Genomic DNA, 22905 nt, shown 5'->3' with positions numbered 1-22905 from the left:
TTATTGCCATATTGAATAACCACACGCTTCTGTCTGAGCCTACGTGACTCCAGTCAGACTGAATCAAGCACATGAGGAAATGAAAGTCATTATCTTTTATTGCAGTCTGTTTTACAGATCTTATCAAAGTTTAAAAATCAAAACACTGTACAATCACTACATGCATGTTGAAGATGGAAAAAAGTGGTTGATATACAAAAATAAATAAATAAATAAATAAAGACATCCCCAGCTGAGTGAACTATAACTGTTCCAGAAATGGTAACCTCACCTGTTTGGCTTTGATGTTATGAATGTTAAATTAAACTTTATTTACATGTTATTTTTGTGTAGTTTTATTCTTTGCATAATTGTATGCACTGAGATGATTATATACACTCGCCGGCCACTTTATTAGGTACACCTTACTAGTACCAGGTTGGACCCCTTTGCCTTCAGATCTGCCTTAATCCTTCGTGGCAGAGATTCAACAAGCTACTGGACATATTCCTTTTTCCATGTTCAAGAAACCAGTCTGAGATGATTGAGCTTTATGACATGGTGTGTTATCCTGCTGGAAGTAGCCATCAGAAGATGGAGACACTGTGCTCATAAAGGGATGGACATGGTCAGCAGCAATACTCAGGTAGGCTGTGGCGTTGACACCATGCTCAATTGGTACTAAATCTCCCCCACACCATTACACCACCACCACCAGCCTGAACCGCTGACACAAGGCAGGATGATCCATGCTTTCATGTTGTTGAGGCCAAATTGTGAGCCGAGCATCTGAATGTGTCAGCAGAAATGGAGACTCATCAGAGCAGCAACGTTTCTCCAATCTTCTATTGTCCAGTTTTGGTGAGTCTGTGTGAATTGTAGCCTCAGTTTCCTGTTCTTAGCTGACAGGAGCGGCACCCGGTGTGCTCTTCTGCTGCTGTAGCCCATCCGCCTCAAGGTTGGCCGTGTTGTGTGTTCAGAGATGCTCTTCTGCAGAGCTCGGTTGTAACGAGTGCTTATTTGAGTTACTGTTGCCTTTCGATCAGCTGGAACCAGTCTGGCCATTCTCCTCTGACCTCTGGTCTCATCAACAAGGCATTTGCGCCCACAGAACTGACGCTCACTGGATATTTCCTCTTTGTCGAAGCATTCTCTGTAAACCCTAGAAATGGTTGTGCATGAAAATCCCAGTAGATCAGCGGTTTCTGAAATACTCAGAGCAGACTGTCTGGCAGCAACATGACACATTCAAAACCTCTTAAATCCCCTTTCTTCCCCATTCTGATGCTCACTTTGAACTGCAGCAGATCAGCTTCACCATGTCTACATGCATAAATGCATTGAGTTGCTGCCATGTGATTGGCTGATTAGAAATGTGCGTTAACAAGCAGTTGGACAGGTGTACCTAATAAAGTGGCCGGTGAGTGTACATAGAAAATAAAGACATCCCCAGCTAACTAAGTATAATTGTTACAGAAATAATAACATCACCCTTTTGGCTTTGTTTTTATGCATGTACATTTAATTTTACTGACTTTTTTTTTAAAGATGAATGCTTATACGGTATGAAGGTATTATGCATCTATTTCTACGGTTTATAATTGAAATGTGACATGCATATGTACAATATCGCTTTTTTGTTGTTGTATGATTTTTTTTAAAGTTGCATTGTTAAAATTGAATATTAAACTAATCAAAAATAAAAGCAAATAACAAACACTGTACAGTCTGGATGCACAAATACTGAAGGACACATTTTCAATAGTGTGCTTTCGGTGTGGTGGCCGTTGGGAAAACATCTTCCTTTTGTTCCTGAAATGAAACAAAATAAAAGAAATGTTAGCATATATAGATTTAAAGTGCATGCATTTTCTTAAAAGTGCTTTCAGATGTTCTTGATCAACATATAGATCCTGACCCAATGCTTATTATATTAGGACATTCTGATTATACATATTCATTGAGCAGTCCACAACAGAAATTCCTTGCATATTGTTTGATTACAGCCAAAAAGCTGCTATTGTTGTATTGGAAAAATGTTATTCCTCCAACTGCCAAACTATGGCTTGAAGAATTGATATCTACTCTGCACCTGGAACGAACAAGATTTATTTTAAAAAGCAATATTGGACAATTTCAGAAAATTTGGGGCCCTTTCTTTTGTTACTTCATGGGGAATTCTTCCCCCAAAGCAATGTATTGTAACTAAAAGTTGTTTTGATTATCACTGTAGTGTATACTTACAGGCTGGGCTTGGGGTGTTTTGTTTGTTTGTTTTGTTTTTGTAAATGTATGCATATCAGAAAACTAATCCTGTGATTATTGTAAGTTTATTCAACGACCAAATAAAAAACTTATTTGACAAAAAATTGCATGCATTTTGATGTAACGAAAAGTTTTGGGTTCAGCTTGTGTTAAGGGTTTTTAAAGCAAAAGACATTGACTTAAGCATTATTGGAAACATTATTTTAGCTTGTTTATTTATTCATTCATTCATTCATTTTCTTGTCGGCTTAGTCCCTTTAGTAATCCGGGGTCGCCACAGCGGAATGAACCGCCAACTTATCCAGCATGTTTTTACGCAGAGGATGCCCTTCCAGCCGCAACCCATCTCTGGGAAACATCCACACAAACATACACACACACACACTACGGACATTTTAGCCTACCCAATTCACCTGTACCGCATGTGTTTGGACTGTGGGGGAAACCAGAGCACCCAGAGGAAACCCAAGCGAATGCAGGGAGAACATGCAAACTCCACAAAAAAACGCCAACTGAGCCGAGGTTCGAACCAGCGACCTTCTTGCTGTGAGGCGACAGCACTTCCTACTGCGCCACTGCTTCACCTTAGCTTGTTTATTCATTTCAAATACTTAAATTGAACCTGAAATATTCCTCAATCAGTATTATGATGATGTTTGTGTTTACACTCATTAAATGCATATTTATATAAATCAATGGTCTCAAACTCAGTTCCTGGAGGGCCGCAGCTCTGCAGCGTTTAGCTCCAACTCACACCTGCTGAATAGTCTTGTAGTCTTGAACACCTTGATTTGTTGATCAGCTGTGTTTGATTAGGGTTGGAGCAAAACTATGCAGAGCTGCGGCCCTCCAGGAATTGAGTTTGAGACCTTTGATATAAAGGAATGCATCTGCTTTTTCTGATATCAACGTTTCTCTGTTAAAGGGACAGTGCATCCAAAAATGGAAATTTAATCACTTTTTCCTCATCCTTAAGTGGCTCCAAACCTTTAACAGTTTCTTCATTCTGTTCAGCACAACCGAAGAAACATTTGGAAGAAAACTGGAAACCTGTCACCATTGACTTCCATTGTAGAAAAATAAATATTATGGAAGTCAATGGTGACAGGTTTCCAGTTTTCTTCAAAATATATCCTGTGTTAGACAGAATAAGGTTTGAAACAAATAAACAGAGAGTACATGATTACAGAGTTTTCAGTTTTGGGTGAACTGTCCCTTTAAGATCTGCGTAAATCATTTATATATATATTTGTTTATTTATTTAGAGCAAAAAAACATCGACTCATGCATCATCAGAAAACAATTGAAGCTTTTTTCTTTTTACACAAATGAACTTGAACCTGAAACATTGATCAGATGTTTGTGCTGGTGTGTGTGTGTGTGTGTGTTTACACTGATGTACTGATCCATCCACGTCAGGAGCTGAGTGACTCTGGTGTAAACGCCGGGTTTATTGGGTCGAGCGCATCCTTCACCCCAGCTGACCACTCCAGCCAACCTCCAGTCCCCTGCTGCTGTCCTGCACACCAGAGGACCACCACTGTCCCCCTGACACACACACACACACACACACACACACACACATATATGAGAACACATAGATCCACACACACACATATATGAGAAACACACATGAGAAACGCAAGCATACACACACACATTTGAGAGACACACACACACACACACACACACAAGAAACACACACAAGAAACACAAGCATACACACACACACACACACACACACACACACACACACACACATATATATATGAGAACACATAGATCCACACACACACACACACACACATATATGAGAAACACACATGAGAAACGCAAGCATACACACACACATTTGAGAGACACACACACACACACACACACAAGAAACACACACAAGAAACACAAGCATACACACACACACTTGAGAGACACAAACACACACACACACACACACATATATGAGAAACACACATGAGAAACGCAAGCATACACACACACATTTGAGACACACACACACACACACACACACACACACACACATGAGAAACACACGAGAAACGCAAGCATACACACACACATTTGAGACACACACACACACACACACACACACACACACACACACACACATGAGAAACACACGAGAAACGCAAGCATACACACACACATTTGAGACACAAACACACACACACACATGAGAAACACAAGCATACACACACACATTTGAGAGACACAAACACACACACACACACACACACACACACACACACACATATATGAGAAACACACATGAGAAACACAAGCATACACACACACATTTGAGACACACACACACACACACACACATGAGAAACACAAGCATACACACACATTTGAGAGACACAAACACACACACATACACACAAACACACACACACATGAGAAACACATACACCCAACCTCCCACACATGGATATGAGAAACACACACACACATATGAACACAAGCATACACACACACATATATGAGACACAAACACACACACACATATGAGAAGCACATACATACACACTCACACACACACACATATGAGATACACGCACGCACACACACATCCACGCGAAATACACACACATGAGAAAAGCACAGACACAAAAAACACACCGATTCTTGAGTTTTAGTACAATGAGTGTGTGTTGCGCACCTGACAGGAGTCCACTCCTCCCTCCATCACTCCAGCGCACAGCATTCTGGGAGAGATCTGAGAGCCGTACACCTGTGCTAGCGAACACACCGATGAATCGATGAGCTGGACCGAGGCCTGTTTCAGGTGTGGCGACACTGAGCCTGTGCGTGTGAGAGACAGAGAGAGTGGAGGATTGTGGGTAATGATGCAGAGCTCACAGCACATGTTCAGAGTGAGTCTCACCGCCCTCTCGTGTGTAACCCCAGCCAGTGACCCAGCAGGAGGAGCCGGCCGGAAACACCTCACGGAGACGCGGCAGACACACGGGCCGCACTCCATCTGCGCACACACACACACACACACACACACACACACACACACATGTAAAATTGTCAGAGCAGCTCCTCCTCTTCATGATTACTAGCCCCTTCCCATTCACTAGTAGCTCCTCCCCTTCATCAGCAGCCCCTCCCCATTCACCAGTAGGTCCTTACTTTCATAATCAACATGAACCAGTAGCAGCTCCTCAACAGCTCCTCCCCATTCACAAGTAGCCCTCCCTATTCACAAGTAGCTCCTCCCCTTCATAATCAACAGCTCCTTCCCATTCATTAGCAGCCCCACCTCATTCACCAGTAGCTCCTCCCCGTTCACCAGCAGCCCCTCCCCATTCACACGTAGCTCCTCCACTTCATAATCAACAGCTCCTCCCCATTCACTAGCAGCCCCACCTCATTCACCAGTAGCTCCTCCCCATTCACTAGCAGCCCCACCCCATTCACTAGTAGCTCCTCCCCTTCATGATCAACAGCTCCTCCCCATTCACTAGCAGCCTAGTAACTCCTCTACTTTATAACCAACAGCACTTCCCCATTCGCAAGTAGCTCCTCCCTTTGATAATCAACAGCTCCTCCCCATTCACTAGCAGCCCCTCCCCATTCACCAGTAGCTCCTCCTCTTCATAATCAACAGCCCCTCCCCATTCACCAGTACCCCCTCCCCATTCACTAGTAGCTCCTACACTTCATAATTAACAGCTCCTCCCATTCACCAGTTCCCCCTCCCCATTCACCATCATCCACACAACATTTAATAGCAGCCCCTCCCCATTCACCAGTAGCTCCTCCCCTTCAGAATAAATGGCTCCTCCCCTTCATCAACAGCCCCTCCCAATTCACCAGGAGCTCCTCCTCTTCACAAACAATAGCTCCTCTCATTCACTAGCAGCCACACCCCATTCATCAGCAGCCCCTCCCCATACACCAGTAGCTCCTCCCCTTCAGAATAAACAGTTTCTCCCCTTCATCAACAACCCCTCCCCACTAACCAGTAGCCCCTCCCCTTTAGAATAAGCAGCTCCTCCCCTTCATCAACGGCCCCTCCCCATTCACCAGTAGCTCCTCCCCTTCAGAATGAACAGCTTCTTCCCTTCATCAACAGCCCCTCCCCACTAACCAGTAGCCCCACCCCCTTCAGAAAAAGCAGCTCCTCCCCTTCATCAACAGCCCCTCCCCATTCACCAGTAGCTCCTCCCCTTCAGAATGAACAGCTCCTCTCATTCTATTACATAAGCAAGTCAGGTGGCATGGAATATTCAACATATTAATTTAATTTAAGTTATTAAACGTGCAGTTATTTTTTAGACTCTACATAATGGCATACAATAGACCACAAGTATGCGATTTGGGACACATCCGTAGAGTCAGTTTACATCTAATAAGCTTCCATGTGTTTAAAGTTAAAGTACAGTTTCATCCGAGTGTGCGGTGAAGTTTTCCTGAACACGCACACACACACACACACCTGTCATCTCCATGTCAGTCTGCGTGCGCAGCAGACACAGGTCGTAGTCGTTGTTGTCCTCAGAGAACTGTGGATGTGGGTGTATTTGTAGAGTATTATGGCGTTTGCCCACAGATGAATCGGACACACTCAGAGTATCAATGACCACGACCCAGTCTGACTCCAGCATCATGTCATATCTGGAGGACAACACCAGAAACTAGATATCAATGTATATAAAGACAAACTTGATAGATTAATAGATAGATAGCATGAATTAGCACGTTTAATTAGCATTAGAATTATAATGCTCTCCAAAAAATATTGGAATTGGAACCAAGAATCAACAAGAACCGGATTCAATTAGCAGAATCGAAACTAGAATCGCTAAAATTGGGTGGCACGGTGGCTAGGGTTGTTGCCTCACAGCAAGAAGGTCGCTGGTTCGAGTCTCAGCAGGGTCAGTTGGTGTTTCTGTGTGGAGTTTGCATGTTCTCCCTGTGTTGGTGTGGGTTTTCTCCGGGTGCTCTGGTTTCCCCCACAGTCCAAACACATGCGCTATAGGGGAACTGATCAACTACACTGGCCAACCCAAGCTCATTCCGAAAACGTAGCCCCGCTGACGTTTCTGGAGACCGCGATTTACGTGGTCGGAGGTACGTATGGCCGCATTTCGTTTTTTCAAGCAAATGCTATGGGGCGGTGTGACGCCGCTCCTCTTTGCGCTCGCCGGCTGGGCTGACGGCTCACCTCACCTCCGTGTGGAGGGCTTTCCCGCTGCAGCCAGTTTGTCTGGTTAGTTCGTCGTGTTACATCGGCGGAGCGGAGGCCCTGAGGAGGAGGAGCCGGCCGCGGCAACGACCGGGTTCGAGTCCAGGGAAGAGCAGTTCCAGAAATCAGGTAAGACAAAATACAGAATCCAAAAAATTAAGCGAATGAGTTCTGTAGCGAGGCGAGAACGCGGTGAAATCCGAAAACGTGGTCAAAATCAGACGAGGGCTTTCTTTTTTCTGTACGGCTTTTGTAAGTTCGCTTGGGCTTAGGGACATAGGAGGAGGAGGAGGGTGGCTTGGTCAGTCGATTGGCCAGCCGCCAAGTCAATCGTTCAATTGTTCAGCCAGTCAGACGGTCGCTCGACAACGGCCTCTGGCGGCTTTTTATGCGAGAACAGCGCAGGCGATTTGCGAAAACGAAAACTGCACAAACACGTACCACCCGGGATGTATTTCGCGGTCTCCAGAAACGTACGCGGGGCTACCTTTCTACAATGAGCCTGGGTTGACATTGGCTGTATGTATGAGTGTGTGTGTATGGGTGTTTCCCAGTACTGGGTTGCAGCTGGAAGGGCATCCGCTGCATAAACATATGCTGGATAAGTTGGTGGTTCATTCCACTGTGGCGACCCCTGATTAATAAAGGGACTAAGCTGGAAGAAATTGAATGAATCGCTAAAATTAAAACATTACCCAACCCTACTAAAAACCAGTGAAAGTGAACGAGACTGAAAGCCAAAAAGATTCCCACAGTGTAACGTGTGTAACTCACTGCACGAAGCAGTGTGCGGCCGTTATGACCCAGTGAGGGCTGATGATGGCTCCTCCACACACATGTTTGCCTCTCCAGTGTAGACTCGTCTGCCAACCCCACTGACCCTTCACAGCCTCCGTACCGCCGACGATACGCATGCCGGCAGATCCAGTGTTCATCGATGAGGAGCAATCTGAGGGATGAGAGCAGAGCTGTGTCTCAAAGCACTCCCTTTACATTACATCACAGGTCATACGATTTCTCAATCAGGGCTACACACAGGACTGAAACTTATTTTTGAACTTTTTTTCATGCACTTTACTGGACACTCTTGGACATTTTTGCACATTTGCACACACACTGGGCACATAATGTCACTATACAGGTGAGTTGGCTGTAAAAACCACCTGTAGGATACACTACATCCTCTCGTATGCACCAGGCACGTTGTTAGAAACACTTCTATGTCTCTGTTTGTACAGATGGCTCTTGTATATTTTTATATTTTGTACTTTTTTCAACAACAACATGAACTATATTGAAAGTCTTATTGCCTATATTAAGTGTGATTTGTTACTTGTAACCGCGAGTACTGTATGAGGTTAACTCGCTATATTCTCATATCGCATGCAAAGCCACGTTAAAAACGCGACGCGTGCCGCTTTGTTTATGGAGTTCCGTGAAGGAGGGTAATGTATGTGTGTGTGTGTGTGTGAGTGTGTGCGTGCGCGCGTTGTCGTCCAGAGGAGGGTCATGTGTGAGTGTGTGTGTGCTCGCATTGTCGTCCGGAGGAGGGTCATGTGTGTGTGTGTGTGTGTGTGTGTGTGTGTGCGCGCGTTGTCGTCCAGAGGAGGGTCATGTGTGAGTGTGTGCGTGCGCGCAATGTCATCCGGAGGAGGGTCATGTGTGTGTGTGTGTGTGTGTGCGCGTTGTCGTCCAGAGGAGGGTCATGTGTGAGTGTGTGTATGCGTGCATTGTCGTCCGGAGGAGGGTCATGTGTGCGTGTGTGTGCAATGTCGTCCGGAGGAGAGTTATGTGTGTGTGTGCGAGGACGAGGGCAATATGTGTGTGTGTGTGTGTGTGTGTCTGTGAGAGAGCAAAGTATGACAAGCTAGGAGATCTCCTCAGCAGTTCTTGGAGTTTTTGCTCAATAAAATAGTCAGTCGTCTGTATTTTCAAGTCCATCGTCTGTATTTACATTCACCTACTGGCAGCTAAAATCCACGCCTACACTATTGAGCGTGCATGTACTGTGACTACTTCTATACTGTTAATTAGCTGCTGGGCATTTCACTCTGTCTGTTGCATAAGGCAGTGAGTATCAACCAATCGCGACAGACTGTCATCGGTCCAATCAGCGCAGATTAGCTTGGCGCTAAGGAGGGGTTTGGGAACAAATGAATCACTGGATAATTCATATGGGAGTCGCTGGGTTGATTAGGTAAAAAGAAATGCAGATTATAAGACCATGAAAGTGTTTTTTGACCTTGCATGCATATTAGACTGTTGTTGGAGACCCTTACAACCAAAATATGACCCTATTTCATGTATAATATGGGCTCTTTAAAATATGCCATATCTGAATTGTGTTCACTTGAAGTAGTGACAATTCTAATTTAATAAGAACTGAACATTATATGTCCTTCAAAATGGCTTTGAATCAGAATTTCCTAACTTGAATATTGAATATATGAAATTTAAGACTGCTAAATTTATTTGAAGGCAAATTTATATAGACATATTTTGTTATTTTTACATTTTTTTGTTCTGAATTACTAGACTGCAGATATAATGTTTGCAAAAATACAGTTTCAATTTCTTCAAAATGAAAATTTGGAGCATCAAATTCAATATCCTAAAACTCAAAGCAAGAAATTCATATACTCCAGCAAACTCACAGCAGGATCCTCATCAATTTAAGTGTAAATCTCCCTTCTTTACCATGCTACGACGTGCTTAGGTTTTGCCACAATTTGATTTTGCTGTAGAACGTGCTTTGAGGAAGCAAAGACACTGACTAATATTCTACTGAAAACAAGTCAGCAGAGTCTGTGCATGTTTGAGTCATTCATTCATTTTCTTGTCGGCTTAGTCCCTTTATTAATCCAGGGTCGCCACAGCGGAATGAACCGCCAACTTATCCAGCAAGTTTTTACGCAGCGGAGGGCCTTACAGGCCGCAACCCATCTCTGGGAAAAATCCACACACACATTCACACACACACTCATACACTACGGACAATTTAGTCTACCCAATTCACCTGTACCACATGTCTTTGGACTGTGGGGGAAACCGGAGGAAACCCACGCAAACGCAGGGAGAACATGCAAACTTCACATAGAAACGCCAACTGAGCCGAGGCTCGAACCAGCGACCTTCTTGCTGTGAGGCGACAGCACTACCTACTGCGCCACTGCTTCGCTGCATGTTTGAGTCCATTGGCCAAAATGCTTTGACTTTTTCGGTGATCATCTACTCTTGCCTGTTGATTACCCCTCACCTACTATTCCAATTTCACGATCTGAATCTCTGGTTTTGAATGTTTGAATATTGAATTTGATGTTTGGATTTTCTTCATCTTGAACACTTGAAACGGAATTGAACTGGATATCAGCAGTACAGCTCTTTTAACATAAGGACTGGTAAAGATGTCTGGCTGTACTTGTAGGAAAGATGATGGTGCTGTTGGTTGGATATCTGACGGAGTATACAGGCGATGGAGTGACGGTGCAGTTCTGCGGGTCTCCAGCAGGGGTGTAAACGTGCACCGTTTTACTGGGGAAACACACCAACTTCACTATGGAGAAGAAAAACAGTGTTAGGTGTCTGTTCCATGATGATGTGCATATATATATATATAGCATCCTTAAGCATTGTGTTTCTTTGTTACTTGCATTATTGCATAATTACATTGTTATTCTTTGTATGCATGTAGTTTATTTATATATCACATTTTTACAACAGGGGCGACATTTATCATGTGCTGATAAAACTACATCTACTAATAAAACTCTGAGATTTGTGGGCAGTTTATCAGGAAGTGACGATTTTATTTTCTTTGACTCATTGGATGCTTTATTTGCAGACATTATGTCAAATTCCAGTTCTGCTCACAAATTTAATTCGCATCTTTGAATGGAAATGTGTCTATTGACAGGTGAATATCTGATCCGTCTGTTTACACCTGACACAACGACACGTACACCATTCAGAGAAAGTTCAGCATTTGAACAAGGCCTGAATCTGATCTGAATCTGTGTCTGCTGTACCTGTGACGGAGATGCAGACGCTGAGGATGATGAAGATGGGGATGAGGATGGAGATTAACAGCAGACGAGACGGAGATGAAGAACACAGACTCAATCCAGAGACATCTGATTAATACAAGATCAATACAACATCATCAATCAGACTATTGATACACCATCTGCACATACTGCACACATCTATCTATCTATCTATCCGTCCATCCATGCATCTATCTATCTATCTATCTATCTATCTATCTATCTATCTATCTATCTATCTATCTATCCATCCATTCATCCATCTATCTATCTATCTATCTATCTATCTATCTATCTATCTATCTATCTATCTATCTATCTATCTATCTATCCGTCCATCCATGCATCTATCTATCTATCTATCTATCTATCTATCTATCTATCCATCCATCCATCTATCTATCTATCTATCTATCTATCTATCTATCTATCTATCTATCTATCTATCTATCTATCTATCTATCTATCTATCTATCTATCTATCTATCTATCCATCCATCCGTCCGTCCATGCATCTATCTATCTATCTATCCGTCCATCCATGCATCTATCTATCTATCCGTCCATCCATGCATCTATCTATCTATCTATCCGTCCATCCATGCATCTATCTATCTATCTATCTGTCTATCTATCTATCTGTCTGTCTGTCTATCTATCTATCTATCTATCTATCCATCCGTCCATCCATGCATCTATCTATCTATCTATCTATCTATCTATCTATCTATCTATCTATCTATCTATCTATCTATCTATCTATCTATCTATCTATCTATCTATCTATCTATCTATCCGTCCATCCATGCATCTATCTATCTATCTATCTATCTATCTATCTATCTATCTATCTATCTATCTATCTATCTATCTATCTATCTGTCTGTCTGTCTGTCTGTCTGTCTGTCTGTCTGTCTATCTATCTATCTATCTATCTATCCATCCATCCATCTATCTATCTATCCAGATTGTCCATCCATCCATCAATCCATCCATCCATCTGTCTATTCATCTACCTGTCATTTATTCATCTATCCTCATCTGTCCATCTGTCCATACCTGTCTGGAGTGTAGAGGAGTTTTTCGAAACACTAATGTTGGTGTGTATGTGCTGTACGGCGCTCTGTTCTTCTTCTCTGGTGTTTTTAGTGTCGGTCAGTGAGTCCCGGTCGGCGGATGATAACCTGGGCAGGTGAGGCATGAGTGTGGCCAGTGTGTACGGGGCCAGTTCAGACACTTCCAGCAGGTGAAACGAAAGAGAGCCTCTCCCTGTTCCGTACACAGGACACGGCTGAGAAGAAACATCTGTGGGATTGTGGGTAGTGGAGTTTTTCATTGTGGATCCAGGTATGAGTGTGAGTGGCGTTTCCGTCATGACTGGAGCCGTGAGCAGAGGAAGAGCCGTGTTTAAGAGATTTGGGCAGGCGGACAGCAGATTTGGAGGAAACCCGGCAGACGGTTGAGGCTCATGGGTGTCTGTTATTGTGCTGATCTGATAGAGACCCTAAACACAACAACAGCACAATCACAAGCTGTAATAGAGTTCAACAGGCTGCTTTCACATGTTTTGGCCATCACCCTGTCCTGACCTCAACCCTATTGAGCACCTTCAAAACATCCCTATGCTCAAGAACTATGAGGGTGGGAGGCAGTATGCATTAAAGGAGACCTATTATAAAATTTTTACCAGATGTAAAATGCATCTCTGCTGTCTCTAGAGTGTGTGTGTTTTAGTTTGAGCTGACACACGCACACAACTGCATTTATAGCCACACCCTAAAGCACTGTTAGCCACGCCCTAAAGCGCTGATGGCACCGCCCTAAAGTACTAATACCTCTGTCACAAATTACGTCCTGCCCTGCCCAAATAGATGGATAGCCCCGCCCTGAAGGACTGATAGCCACTCCCTAATGACAGAGAGCCCTGCCCTAAAAGACAGATAGCCCCCCTCTAAATGACTGATAGCTCCTCCCTAAAAGACTCAAAGCCCCTCCCTAAAAGACTGATAGCCCTGCTCTAAAAGACTGATAGCCCCTCCCTAAATTACTGATATCCCTGCCCAAAGAAACTGATAGTCTCGCCCTAAAGCATTGATAGCCACACCCTAATGTGCTGACAGCCACCCCCTACAGCACTGATAGCACTACCCCAAAGGACTGATAGCCATACCCTAAAGCACTTATAGCCACACCCTTGAGCGCTGATGACACCGCCATAAAAGACTGATACCTCTGCCACAAATTACTAGTAGTCCTGCCCTAAAGGACTGATAGTCCTGCCCTAAAAGACTGATAGCCCCACCCTAAATGACTGATAGCCCTGCCCTAAAAGACTGATAGCCCCGCCCTAAATGACTGATAGCCCTGCCCTAAAAGACTGATAGCCCTGCCCTAAAAGACTGATAGCCCCGCCCTAAGAGACTGATAGTCTCACCTTAAAGCATTGATAGCCCCACCTTAAAGCACTGATAGCCACACCCTAAAGCACTAATAGCCACTCCTTAAAGCCTGATGGCACCACCCTAAAGGACTGATACCTCTGCCACAAATTACTAGTAATCCTGCCCTAAAAGACTGATAGCCCCTTCCTAAATGACTGATAGCCCCGCCCTAAGACACTGACAGTCTCGCTTTAAAGCATTGATAGCCCCACCTTAAAGCCCTGATAGCCTTGCCTCAAAGCGTAGATAGCCACGCCCTACATCGCTAATGGCACCGCCCTAAAGAACTGATAGCCTCACCTTAAAGCACTGATAGCCACACCCTAAATGACTGATAGCCCTCCCCTAAAAGACTGATAGTCTCGCCTTAAAGCATTGATAGCCCCACTTTAAAGTACTGATAGCCACACCCTAAAGCGCTGATAGCCACGCCCAACAGCGATGATACCCCCGCAACAAATGACTTAGTCCTGCCCTAAGGGACAGATAGCCTCGCCTTAAAGCACTAATAGCCATGCCCTAAATTGCTGATGGCACTGCCCTAAAGCACTGATACCCCCGCTCCAAATTACTTATAGTCCTCCCCTATAGGACTGATAGCCTCGCCTTAGAGGAATTCCATGTGAGCAGTTGTTTCAAGAGGGAAGGGAAGGTTATGGTATTTAATTAAAGATTCTGAGAGCAATTTAATTATTGCAAAATAATGAAGTGCTCAGATACTCTAATTATAACAGGACCTACTATATACATTTAGACATAGTAAAAGTACATCTAGATTTCATGGTGACTTTAAGCAGCATATTCAGCATGAGCCTTTAACAATAACACACACTACTATACACTCCATTGTGATCAATTGTTACCAACACACCTGAAACAATAGCAACTCTTCAGTTCTTACCTGGGGAAAAGCCATAGTGCGGTGTCAGCTCATGCATCTAAAATAACCCAGCCATTCTTCAACATCCCACAACAATAGAAACACAATAATGAGAGTCTCAGATGTGTGTCAGAAGAATAATAACCAGGTTTCCTCATGCTTCATCCAGCGTCCGGTCATTTGTCTGCGCCGCTGTTTCATTGTGTTCAGTTGACCTGCATTGGTTTGTGTTGGTCTGAAGCTTCATCTGTGGTGTAGGGAGGATTATGAAGAGCGCTTCTGCTGTAACAGATAGCAGCCGCCGAGCCTGATGAAAAATGCATGTTGATAATTGTTAGCCGGGGTCAGAGTTGAGCAGCTGAGGGTAGAGTATACTGAAACTGACGGGTCACAAAACTACACAAGGCCAGTGACTCAGCATATTGTTAGAGAGACAATTCACCCCAAACTCCTGAACATTCTGTCGTCATTTACTCACCCTTGACTTTTAGAGTTTCTTCTGTTGAACACGAATGAAGATAATTTGAAGAATGTTGGAAACCGGTACCATTGACTTCAATAGTTTTTGCTTTTCCTACGGCTTTCAATGGTTACAGGTTTAAATTTAATAGTTTAATCTTGGCTTTTTAATCAAATACAATCACTCAAATTGAAAAAGTTATACATGTAAATATATGCAAATTACATATATGAGACACAAGTTCATGTTTGGATTTTAAATATCTGAAATATACATCATATTTGCAAAACATATTGCAAAAATAGCTGCATATATACATGTGTTCAACTATTGCAATTACAAATATGTACATATAGGTTTGAATATATTACATATAATTATATACACATATATATATATATATATATATATATATATATATATACACACACACACACACACACACACACACACACACACACACACACATACATACATTCAGTGTATGTTCACATATAAACACATATATAAAATTGTAAATAATATATTTGAACATATATTACATATTTGTAATTACAGTGGATGCATTTTATTTTACAAATGGCCTTTGCAATATTTTGAACACGTTATGCCATATATGTAATTAGCATATCTATATATCAGATTTCTATATGAGTGCTGTTTCATCTCGGGAGGGTTTTTACCTGCCGATCAGGTTACAGGATTGCAGTGTTAGGTGCTGGAAGTCAACAGGAGACGAGTAATCTGTAATGAGAGCAGTTAGATTGAAAACAAGATTAAAGTAACTCAGTTAAGACGTCAGATTACACTAGCGGATGAGGGAACGGGGTAAACAAATGAGAAATCGGAGACACAAACGTCCACGGGCTCCTATAAAAGGTCACAGGAGACATTTAATAAAGTCTGCAATGCAAAAAATGTAGATTTTTGTAGTGTTTTTTTGTTTTTTTTCCAGTTATGATATTTAGAAATCAAGATACATTTTGAAAATTTCTTGTTATTCTTGAAAGATTCTGAATTAAGTTCATTTTTATAGTTAAAACAAGATAAATGACCTCTTAATTAGGTCTTTTCCACTGTGAATGAAATCCATATAAGAAATGATCATCAAGCCCCGCCTATTACGTCCAGAGAGGAGGAGCTGCACCTCAAGCTCCACCCATTCTGTCTAGATAGGTGTTTTAAATCAAGCCGCAACTATTCACCTTATTCTCCGCAGACGAGTGGGCGCTGCCATTTGAATCTTTTTGGCTTGAGACTTCCGGTCTCAGTCACTTCCATTCATTTTTTGACATTAAAAACTGCTCATTACGCTGCTTGATGATGCAATTCGATATTTTCTTATTATATTATTCTACTTGGTCTGTATAGTCGTTTAAACATTTGTTTGTAGAGCAAGTAGTTTGACCGTTTTCTGCCATTTATTATTCCTAGTCATTTCTCCCATAGGCGACTGAATCGGAAGTTCTAAGACAATCGCGAAAACAGGTGCACTTCCGCATTTTAAAATAAGGTCAATAACATTCAGAAAAGCAAAGCTGGACATTAAGCTCCACCCTTTTTGTTCAGACAGGTAAAGTGTTAAATCAAGGAGGAGGAGCTGTATATCAAAATTCTGTCCAAAGGATGGAGTTGTAAATCAAACCTGCCTATAATACCCAAAGAGGAGGTGCTGTTTAACAAGCTCCAACCATTTGTCTGGGAAGGTGGAGTTTTAAATCAAGCCCCGCCTATAATAAGGAAAGAGGAGGTGCTCTATAATAAGCTCCACCCATTTTGCCCAGACAGGTTTAGTTTTAAATCAAGCTCCACCATTAAATGTCCAAAAAGGAGGAGCTGGATATTAAGCTTCACCCATTTTGTCCAGATAGGTGGAGTTTTAAAACAAGCCCCACCAATGATGTGAAAAGAGGAGGTTCTTTATAATAAGCTCCACCCATTTTGCCCAGACAGGTATAGTATTAAATCAAGCCCAACTATTAAATGTACAAAAAGGAGGAGCTGGATTAAGCTCCAACCATTTTGTCCAGACAGGTGGAGTTTTAAAACAAGCCCTGCCAATAAATTCGAAAGAGGAGGTGCTCTATAGCAAGCTCCACCCATTTTGCCCAGACGTGTGAATTTTCAAATCAAGCCCTGTCGATAAAGTCCAAATAGGAGGTGATGCATATCAAGCTCCACCCATTTTGTCCAGATAGGTGTTTTAAATCAAGCCCCGCCTTTAATATTCAGACGCAAAGCTGAACATTAGGCTCCACCCAATTTGTCCAGATAGATGGAGTTTTAAAACAAGCCTCGACTATAATAATCAAAGAGGAGGTGCTCTATAACAAGCTCCACCCATTTTGCACAGATAGGTGGATTTTTAAATCAAGCCTCGTCTTTAATGTCCAAAGAGGAGGTACTGTATATCAAGCTCCACCCATTTTGTCTACCAAGGAGGCATTTTTAATCAAGCCCCACCAATAATGCCCAAAGGGGAGGGGCTAGACATCATGCTCCACCCATTTTGTCAGAATAAGTATAGTTTTAAATCAAGCCCCGCCTATAATGTCCAGTGAGGAGCCATATGGAGAAGGAGAAATGTCTGCATTGACAAAATCTTCATTGTAGAAAGAGCTAAAGAAATAAAGATTGAGTTGAAATATATTTTTCTGACCCCATTGGCTCATATTTTTCTTGTTTTAACCATAAATACATTTTGATTACTGCTTTACGGTCTGAAAACAAGACCCTATGTATGCATTTAATAAAACCTGGCTGTCTATGCAGTAAAAAACATTGATATACCCTATCCAAGACCACTTTTAGTCTGCTCCCATTGGAAAGGATGGATCAGAGTCAGATACTGCAGCTTCAGTCACAACTCTCTAGGTCATCCCATTACATGCAGAGCAGTAGGACAAGCTCCACTCATTAAACATTAAAATCAAGCTCCACCCAGTATGTCCAGATATAGGTGGAGTTTTACATCAAACCCCACCTATTATGATAGGAGTTTTACATTAAGCTTCACCCATTATGTCCAGAGAGGTGGAGTTTTACATCAAACCCCACCTATTGTGTCCAGATAGGTGTTGTTTTACATCAAGCCCCACCCATTATGTCCATACAGGTGGAGTTTTACATCTTGTTCCACTCATTACATCCTGATAGGTGGAGTTTTACATCAAGCCCCACCCATTATGTCCATACAGGTGGAGTTTTACGTCATGTTCCACTCATTACATCCTGATAGGTGGAGTTTCACATCAAGCCCCACCAATTATGTCCTGATAGGTGGAGTTTTACATCAAGCCACACCCATTATGTCCATACAGGTGGAGTTTTACATCACGTTCCACTCATTACATCCTGATAGGTGAAGTTTCACATCAAGCCCCTCCCATTATGTCCTGATAGGTGGAGTTTTACATCAAGCCCCACCCATTATGTCCATACAGGTGGAGTTTTACACCACGTTCCACTCATTACATCCTGATAGGTGGAGTTTCACATCAAGCCCCACCCATTATGTCCTGATAGGTGGAGTTTTACATCAAGCCCCACCCATTATATCCTGATAGGTGGGGTTTTACATCAAGTTCTGCTCATTACATCCTAATAGGTGGAACTTAATATCAAGCCTTGCACATGATGTCCAGAGAGGAGGAGCTAAAAATCAAGTGCTGCCTTTTTTGTCCAGACAGGAGGAGCTTTACATCAAGCTACGCCCGTGATGTCCAAAGATAACGAACTGGCCATCAAGTTGTGCTCATTACTTCCAGAGAGGTGGAGACAGATCAACTCAAAGACGAGGAGCTAGCCATCAAGCCCCACCTATTTATGTCTAGAGAGGCACAATTGGACATCAAGCCCCACCCATAATATCCTGATAGGTGGAGCTTTACATCAACCCCCAAGTCCCGCCTATAATGTCCAGAGAGGAGGAGCTAAAAATCAAGTGCTGCCTTTTATGTCCAGAAAGGAGGAGCTTTACATCAAGCCCCACCCATTATACCCTAATAAGCAAAACTTTACATCAAGACCCGCCCATTATGTGCAGAGAGAGAGAGAGAGAGCTTTAAATCAAGCCCTGCCCATGAGGTCCAGAGAGGAGGAGCTGAAAATCAAGTGCTGACTTTTATGTCCAGATAGGAGGAGCTCTACATCAAGCCCCACCCATTATACCCTAATAAGCAGAGCTTTACGTCAAGCCCCGCCCATTATCTCTAGAAATGGAGAGCTTTACATCAAGCCCCGCCCATGATGTCCAGAGAGGAGGAGCTGAAAATCAAGTGCTGCCTTTTATGTCAAGATAGGAGGAGCTTTACATCAAGCCCTGCCCATGATGTCCAAAGAGGAGGGGCTGAAAGTGAAGCTCCACCCTTTTTAAACAGAAGAATTTTGCTGACAAGTAAACATTCATTTCTTGTTCCAACAACATCTAGAAAGAGTCAACGCTGTAAATTTGCATGTACAGAACGTGTAACAGCACAAAAGCAAGCTTAAAATGAAGTTAAACCAAACGAATGTTAAGATATTTGTGTTGAAAATGACAATAGTTTGCAGTTCATGGTTATGAAAGAAAAAAATGTTACTTGCAAATAAATAAATGTTAAAATAAAATAGATAAAACGTTTTATTTCATGTACTATTATATGCCGAATGCCACATTTGACATTTTTATATAAAGCTGATGGTTCAAATAAATTAAATATCCCAAAAATTAATAATTATATTACAAAATCTGTTCAAATGTAACTACTAATATAACTTGTAAGCATTTCTTTCTTTATTTAAATGTCTACGTTTTTTTTGTTCTGGCGGAGCTGCTTCGTGCTTATACACGAGTTCTGGTCAAACTCTTGATGAAAGAGACGACGCATCATATTTACATCATGTTATTGCATATTAACATGATGTTATTTACAGCATACGGTGTGATTCAGACTCATTGGCAGGGAAATGTTTATTCCTCCTGGACTGAACTAGTGCAGTATCAGCACATCTGACAGCAGCTCCAGCTCCCGTTATAAACACTGCCTGAAATCCTCAATACACACATCATTAAATATGCAGAGATTATTAAACTGGCCCAATGTGTGTGTGTGTCTGTGTGTCTGCATATGTTTGTGTGTGTTTGTGTGGGTGTGTGTGTTCAACAGTGCAGGATCTTGATGAAGGCCTTGCGGAACTCGATGTTGAAGGTGGTGTAAATGACTGGGTTGACGGCGCTGTTCAGATAACCCAGCCAGGTGACGGCGCTGTAGAGCGATGGAGAGATGCAGCAGCTGCCGCAGTGAGCCTTCAGCACATGAGTGAGGAAAAACGGCAGCCAGCAGATGATGAACACTCCTGAGGGAGGAAAACAACACACACTGTTTACAGTTTAGGTGTTTATTTAAAGTTTTCAGCATTAGTTTATATTTGAATTAGAAATGTACAAACTCTATACACAGTCTTTTTTTGTAGAGTAAATTATACAACTACATTTAAAATATTAACAAAATACAAATCTTAATTATTAAAATTCACTCATTTTCACTGATTATCAGGATTAACCACAGTGGAATAAACTGCCAACTATTCCAGCATATGTTTTACACGGCAGATACCCTTCCAGCCACAACTTAGTACTGGGAAACACCCATACACTCTCATTCACACACACACACTCATACACTACAGCCAATTTATTTAATCAATTCCCCTACAGCGCATGTGTTTGGACTGTGGGGGAAACCGGAGCACCTGAAGGAAACTCACGCCAACACAGGGAGAACATGCAAACTTCACACAGAAACACCAACTGACCCCAGCTGAGGCTCGAACCAGCGATCTTCTTGCTGTGAGGCAACATCGCTACCCACTGCGCCACCACAGCGCAAATTAAATTAATTTAAAATAATTAAATTAATTTAAAATAATTAAATGTAAAGTAAATAATAATAAATAAATAAAAAAAAAAAAAATATATATATATATATATATATAAAATAAATATATTAAACATATTAAATAAAAGTAAATAAATTAAAAATATATATTTTTAAGTGCTAAAATGTGCAAATAAAATAAAATTGTTATGAAAATAATTTTGAAAGTGCAAAAATTGCAAATAAAATAAAAATAAATTATGAAAATACATTTTTATAGTGTTAAAATGTGCATATAAAAATACCAAAATACACAATTTTGACATTTTTGCAGTGCAGAAGTGAAAAAGGGCAATAAAAAAACAATAATACAATTTTTACAGTGTTGGTGTGAAATGCTGCATAAAAATACTAATAAACATCACTTAAAATATATTTTTTAAGTTAAAAAAGGCCTGTAAAAAACAATGACAACCTTATAGAAACTAGTCTGTACTGTGGTTTATCTGCAGTCTAACGGTGCTTCTGAAAATGTGAATATGTGTGTGTGTGTGATGAAGCGCTGTTGAAGAACTGCTGAATATCAGCATTCTGACCGCTGCTCGTCCAATCACATTACAGGATCTGAGGGATCCGCTGAATAATTAATGTTTATGATGTCGCACACGCTGAAGCTTAAAGATCAGCTCTAAAAGAACAAGGAGGCTGAAAATGAAGCTCTACAGCAGAATTCATGCTGAAACTACAATCCTGCAGAAAACACTTCAGGACTGCAAATGAGCCTCTAATATAAAGTTAACATTTAACCTGAATGTCCCCAAACTTCAGCATGCACATTAATAATAAAGAGATTATCATTCAAATCCAGTTATATATATATAATATAAAATAATATATATATTTAGTAATATATATTACGGGTGTAACGGTTCACAAAAATCACGGTTCGGTACGTTTTTTTGATACAGCAAAAAAAGAAAAAAGCCAGAGGATTTCTCTGATTTAATTTTTATGTAATAAAACTAACATCATAAAAGATTGATATTGTTTTTTCTTTATACAGTGATAGTGTAAGGTCGGGGGATGACACACACAACTGGGGTAAGATCCAATATGCAGGTTTAATCGAAGTCAGGCAAGCAATGGTCAATACAGGTGCAAACAGGTATATGTCATCTTTGTCAGGTATATGTGTATACGTGTATATGTAATATCATCTACTGATAAACAAGACTCGGCAGAGTGAAAGGGTGATTGTGTGGCTTAAGTAGTGTCTGCAATCAGTCTCTGACAATCCTCAGGTGTCGAGAGCAATCGGTCTAGATGAGGAAGCATGTGTGTGTGTGACCGGAGTGCATGTATGAAAATGTAGTCCAGCAATGGCGGATTTGTAGTCCATGGTAATAGTTAGTGCAAACCAGCGATCTTCTAAAAGACAATCGCTGGTAATCGTGACAGATAGAGCTATACTTCCGGGGTTTCTGCTTAGCAGCAAATAAAACAAATCCTTCTTTATACTCGAAACCAAAAAGCTGCTTATAAAAAAATAAATATAACATTGTATCAGTTAAACAAATAAACGAAAAGAAAAATTTAGTTTTTATATGGAGCTCAGTTTCAATCTATTTTTAAGTGATTTTTTATTTTCAGAAAGATGAGTGTCCACCTTTTCCTCTGACAGCACAGATCTGCTTGATTTGATCACCTGCTTCAGTTGATCTGAAAGCAGGAATTATCTGACTGAAATGGGCTTATCAAAGAATA

The 22905-nt window shown here is 41.6% G+C and overlaps 3 protein-coding genes across 9 annotated transcripts in view; all 3 read right to left on the bottom strand.

Annotated features, from left to right (window-relative positions):
- The window catches only part of psg4 (pregnancy specific beta-1-glycoprotein 4), a 153784-nt gene that overhangs the window by 28981 nt on the left and 101898 nt on the right, over positions 1 to 22905 (bottom strand). The window lies entirely within an intron of this gene.
- Positions 81 to 16522, bottom strand: LOC137487997 (tryptase gamma). Of its 4 annotated transcripts, none has more exons than XR_015512153.1 (11): positions 14845 to 15299; positions 12562 to 13006; positions 11485 to 11589; positions 10878 to 11012; positions 8234 to 8408; positions 6710 to 6888; positions 5150 to 5245; positions 4925 to 5067; positions 3637 to 3792; positions 1434 to 1791; positions 81 to 388 (listed from the first exon to the last, which is right to left on the bottom strand). XR_015512153.1 is itself a non-coding variant. In XM_087288159.1 (11 exons), the coding sequence occupies exons 3-11, from the start codon at positions 12875 to 12877 to the stop codon at positions 1738 to 1740; spliced, it is 1359 nt and encodes a 452-aa protein (XP_087144285.1). In that variant the 5' UTR covers positions 12878 to 13006; positions 14969 to 15130; positions 15967 to 16522; the 3' UTR covers positions 81 to 1737. The 4 variants fall into 4 exon arrangements, 3 of the variants coding, with proteins under 3 accessions (XP_087144285.1, XP_087144283.1, XP_087144284.1); XM_087288159.1 differs by adding an exon at positions 15967 to 16522 and having other exon boundaries at positions 81 to 1791; positions 14969 to 15130; XM_087288157.1 differs by having other exon boundaries at positions 81 to 1791.
- Positions 16143 to 22905, bottom strand: part of drd2l (dopamine receptor D2 like) — a 47641-nt gene continuing 40878 nt past the window's right edge. For 2 of the 3 annotated variants that reach the window (XM_087285317.1, XM_087285318.1), the window contains exon 9: positions 16143 to 20620. In XM_087285317.1, the coding sequence (XP_087141443.1) occupies positions 20424 to 20620 (197 nt within the window). In that variant the 3' untranslated portion in view covers positions 16143 to 20423. 3 annotated transcript variants of the gene reach the window in all.

The sequence above is a fragment of the Danio rerio genome, chromosome 16, assembly GCF_052040795.2.
Source record: "Danio rerio strain M-AB ecotype USA chromosome 16, GRCz13ab, whole genome shotgun sequence".
Classification (NCBI taxonomy): Eukaryota; Metazoa; Chordata; class Actinopteri; order Cypriniformes; family Danionidae; genus Danio; species Danio rerio.
Note: the sequence above shows the minus strand (reverse complement) of the source record. Positions and strands in the feature narration are given on the sequence as shown.

What these genes read in the sequence shown, in the direction of transcription:
- LOC137487997 (XM_087288157.1), bottom strand. An exon ending in GCCGCACACTGCTTCGTGCA is followed by an intron (nt 6,889 to 8,233) that starts GTGAGTTACACA and finishes GTTGTCCTCCAG; the next exon opens with ATATGACATGATGCTGGAGT. An exon ending in GACTGACATGGAGATGACAG is followed by an intron (nt 5,246 to 6,709) that starts GTGTGTGTGTGT and finishes GTGTGTGCGCAG; the next exon opens with ATGGAGTGCGGCCCGTGTGT.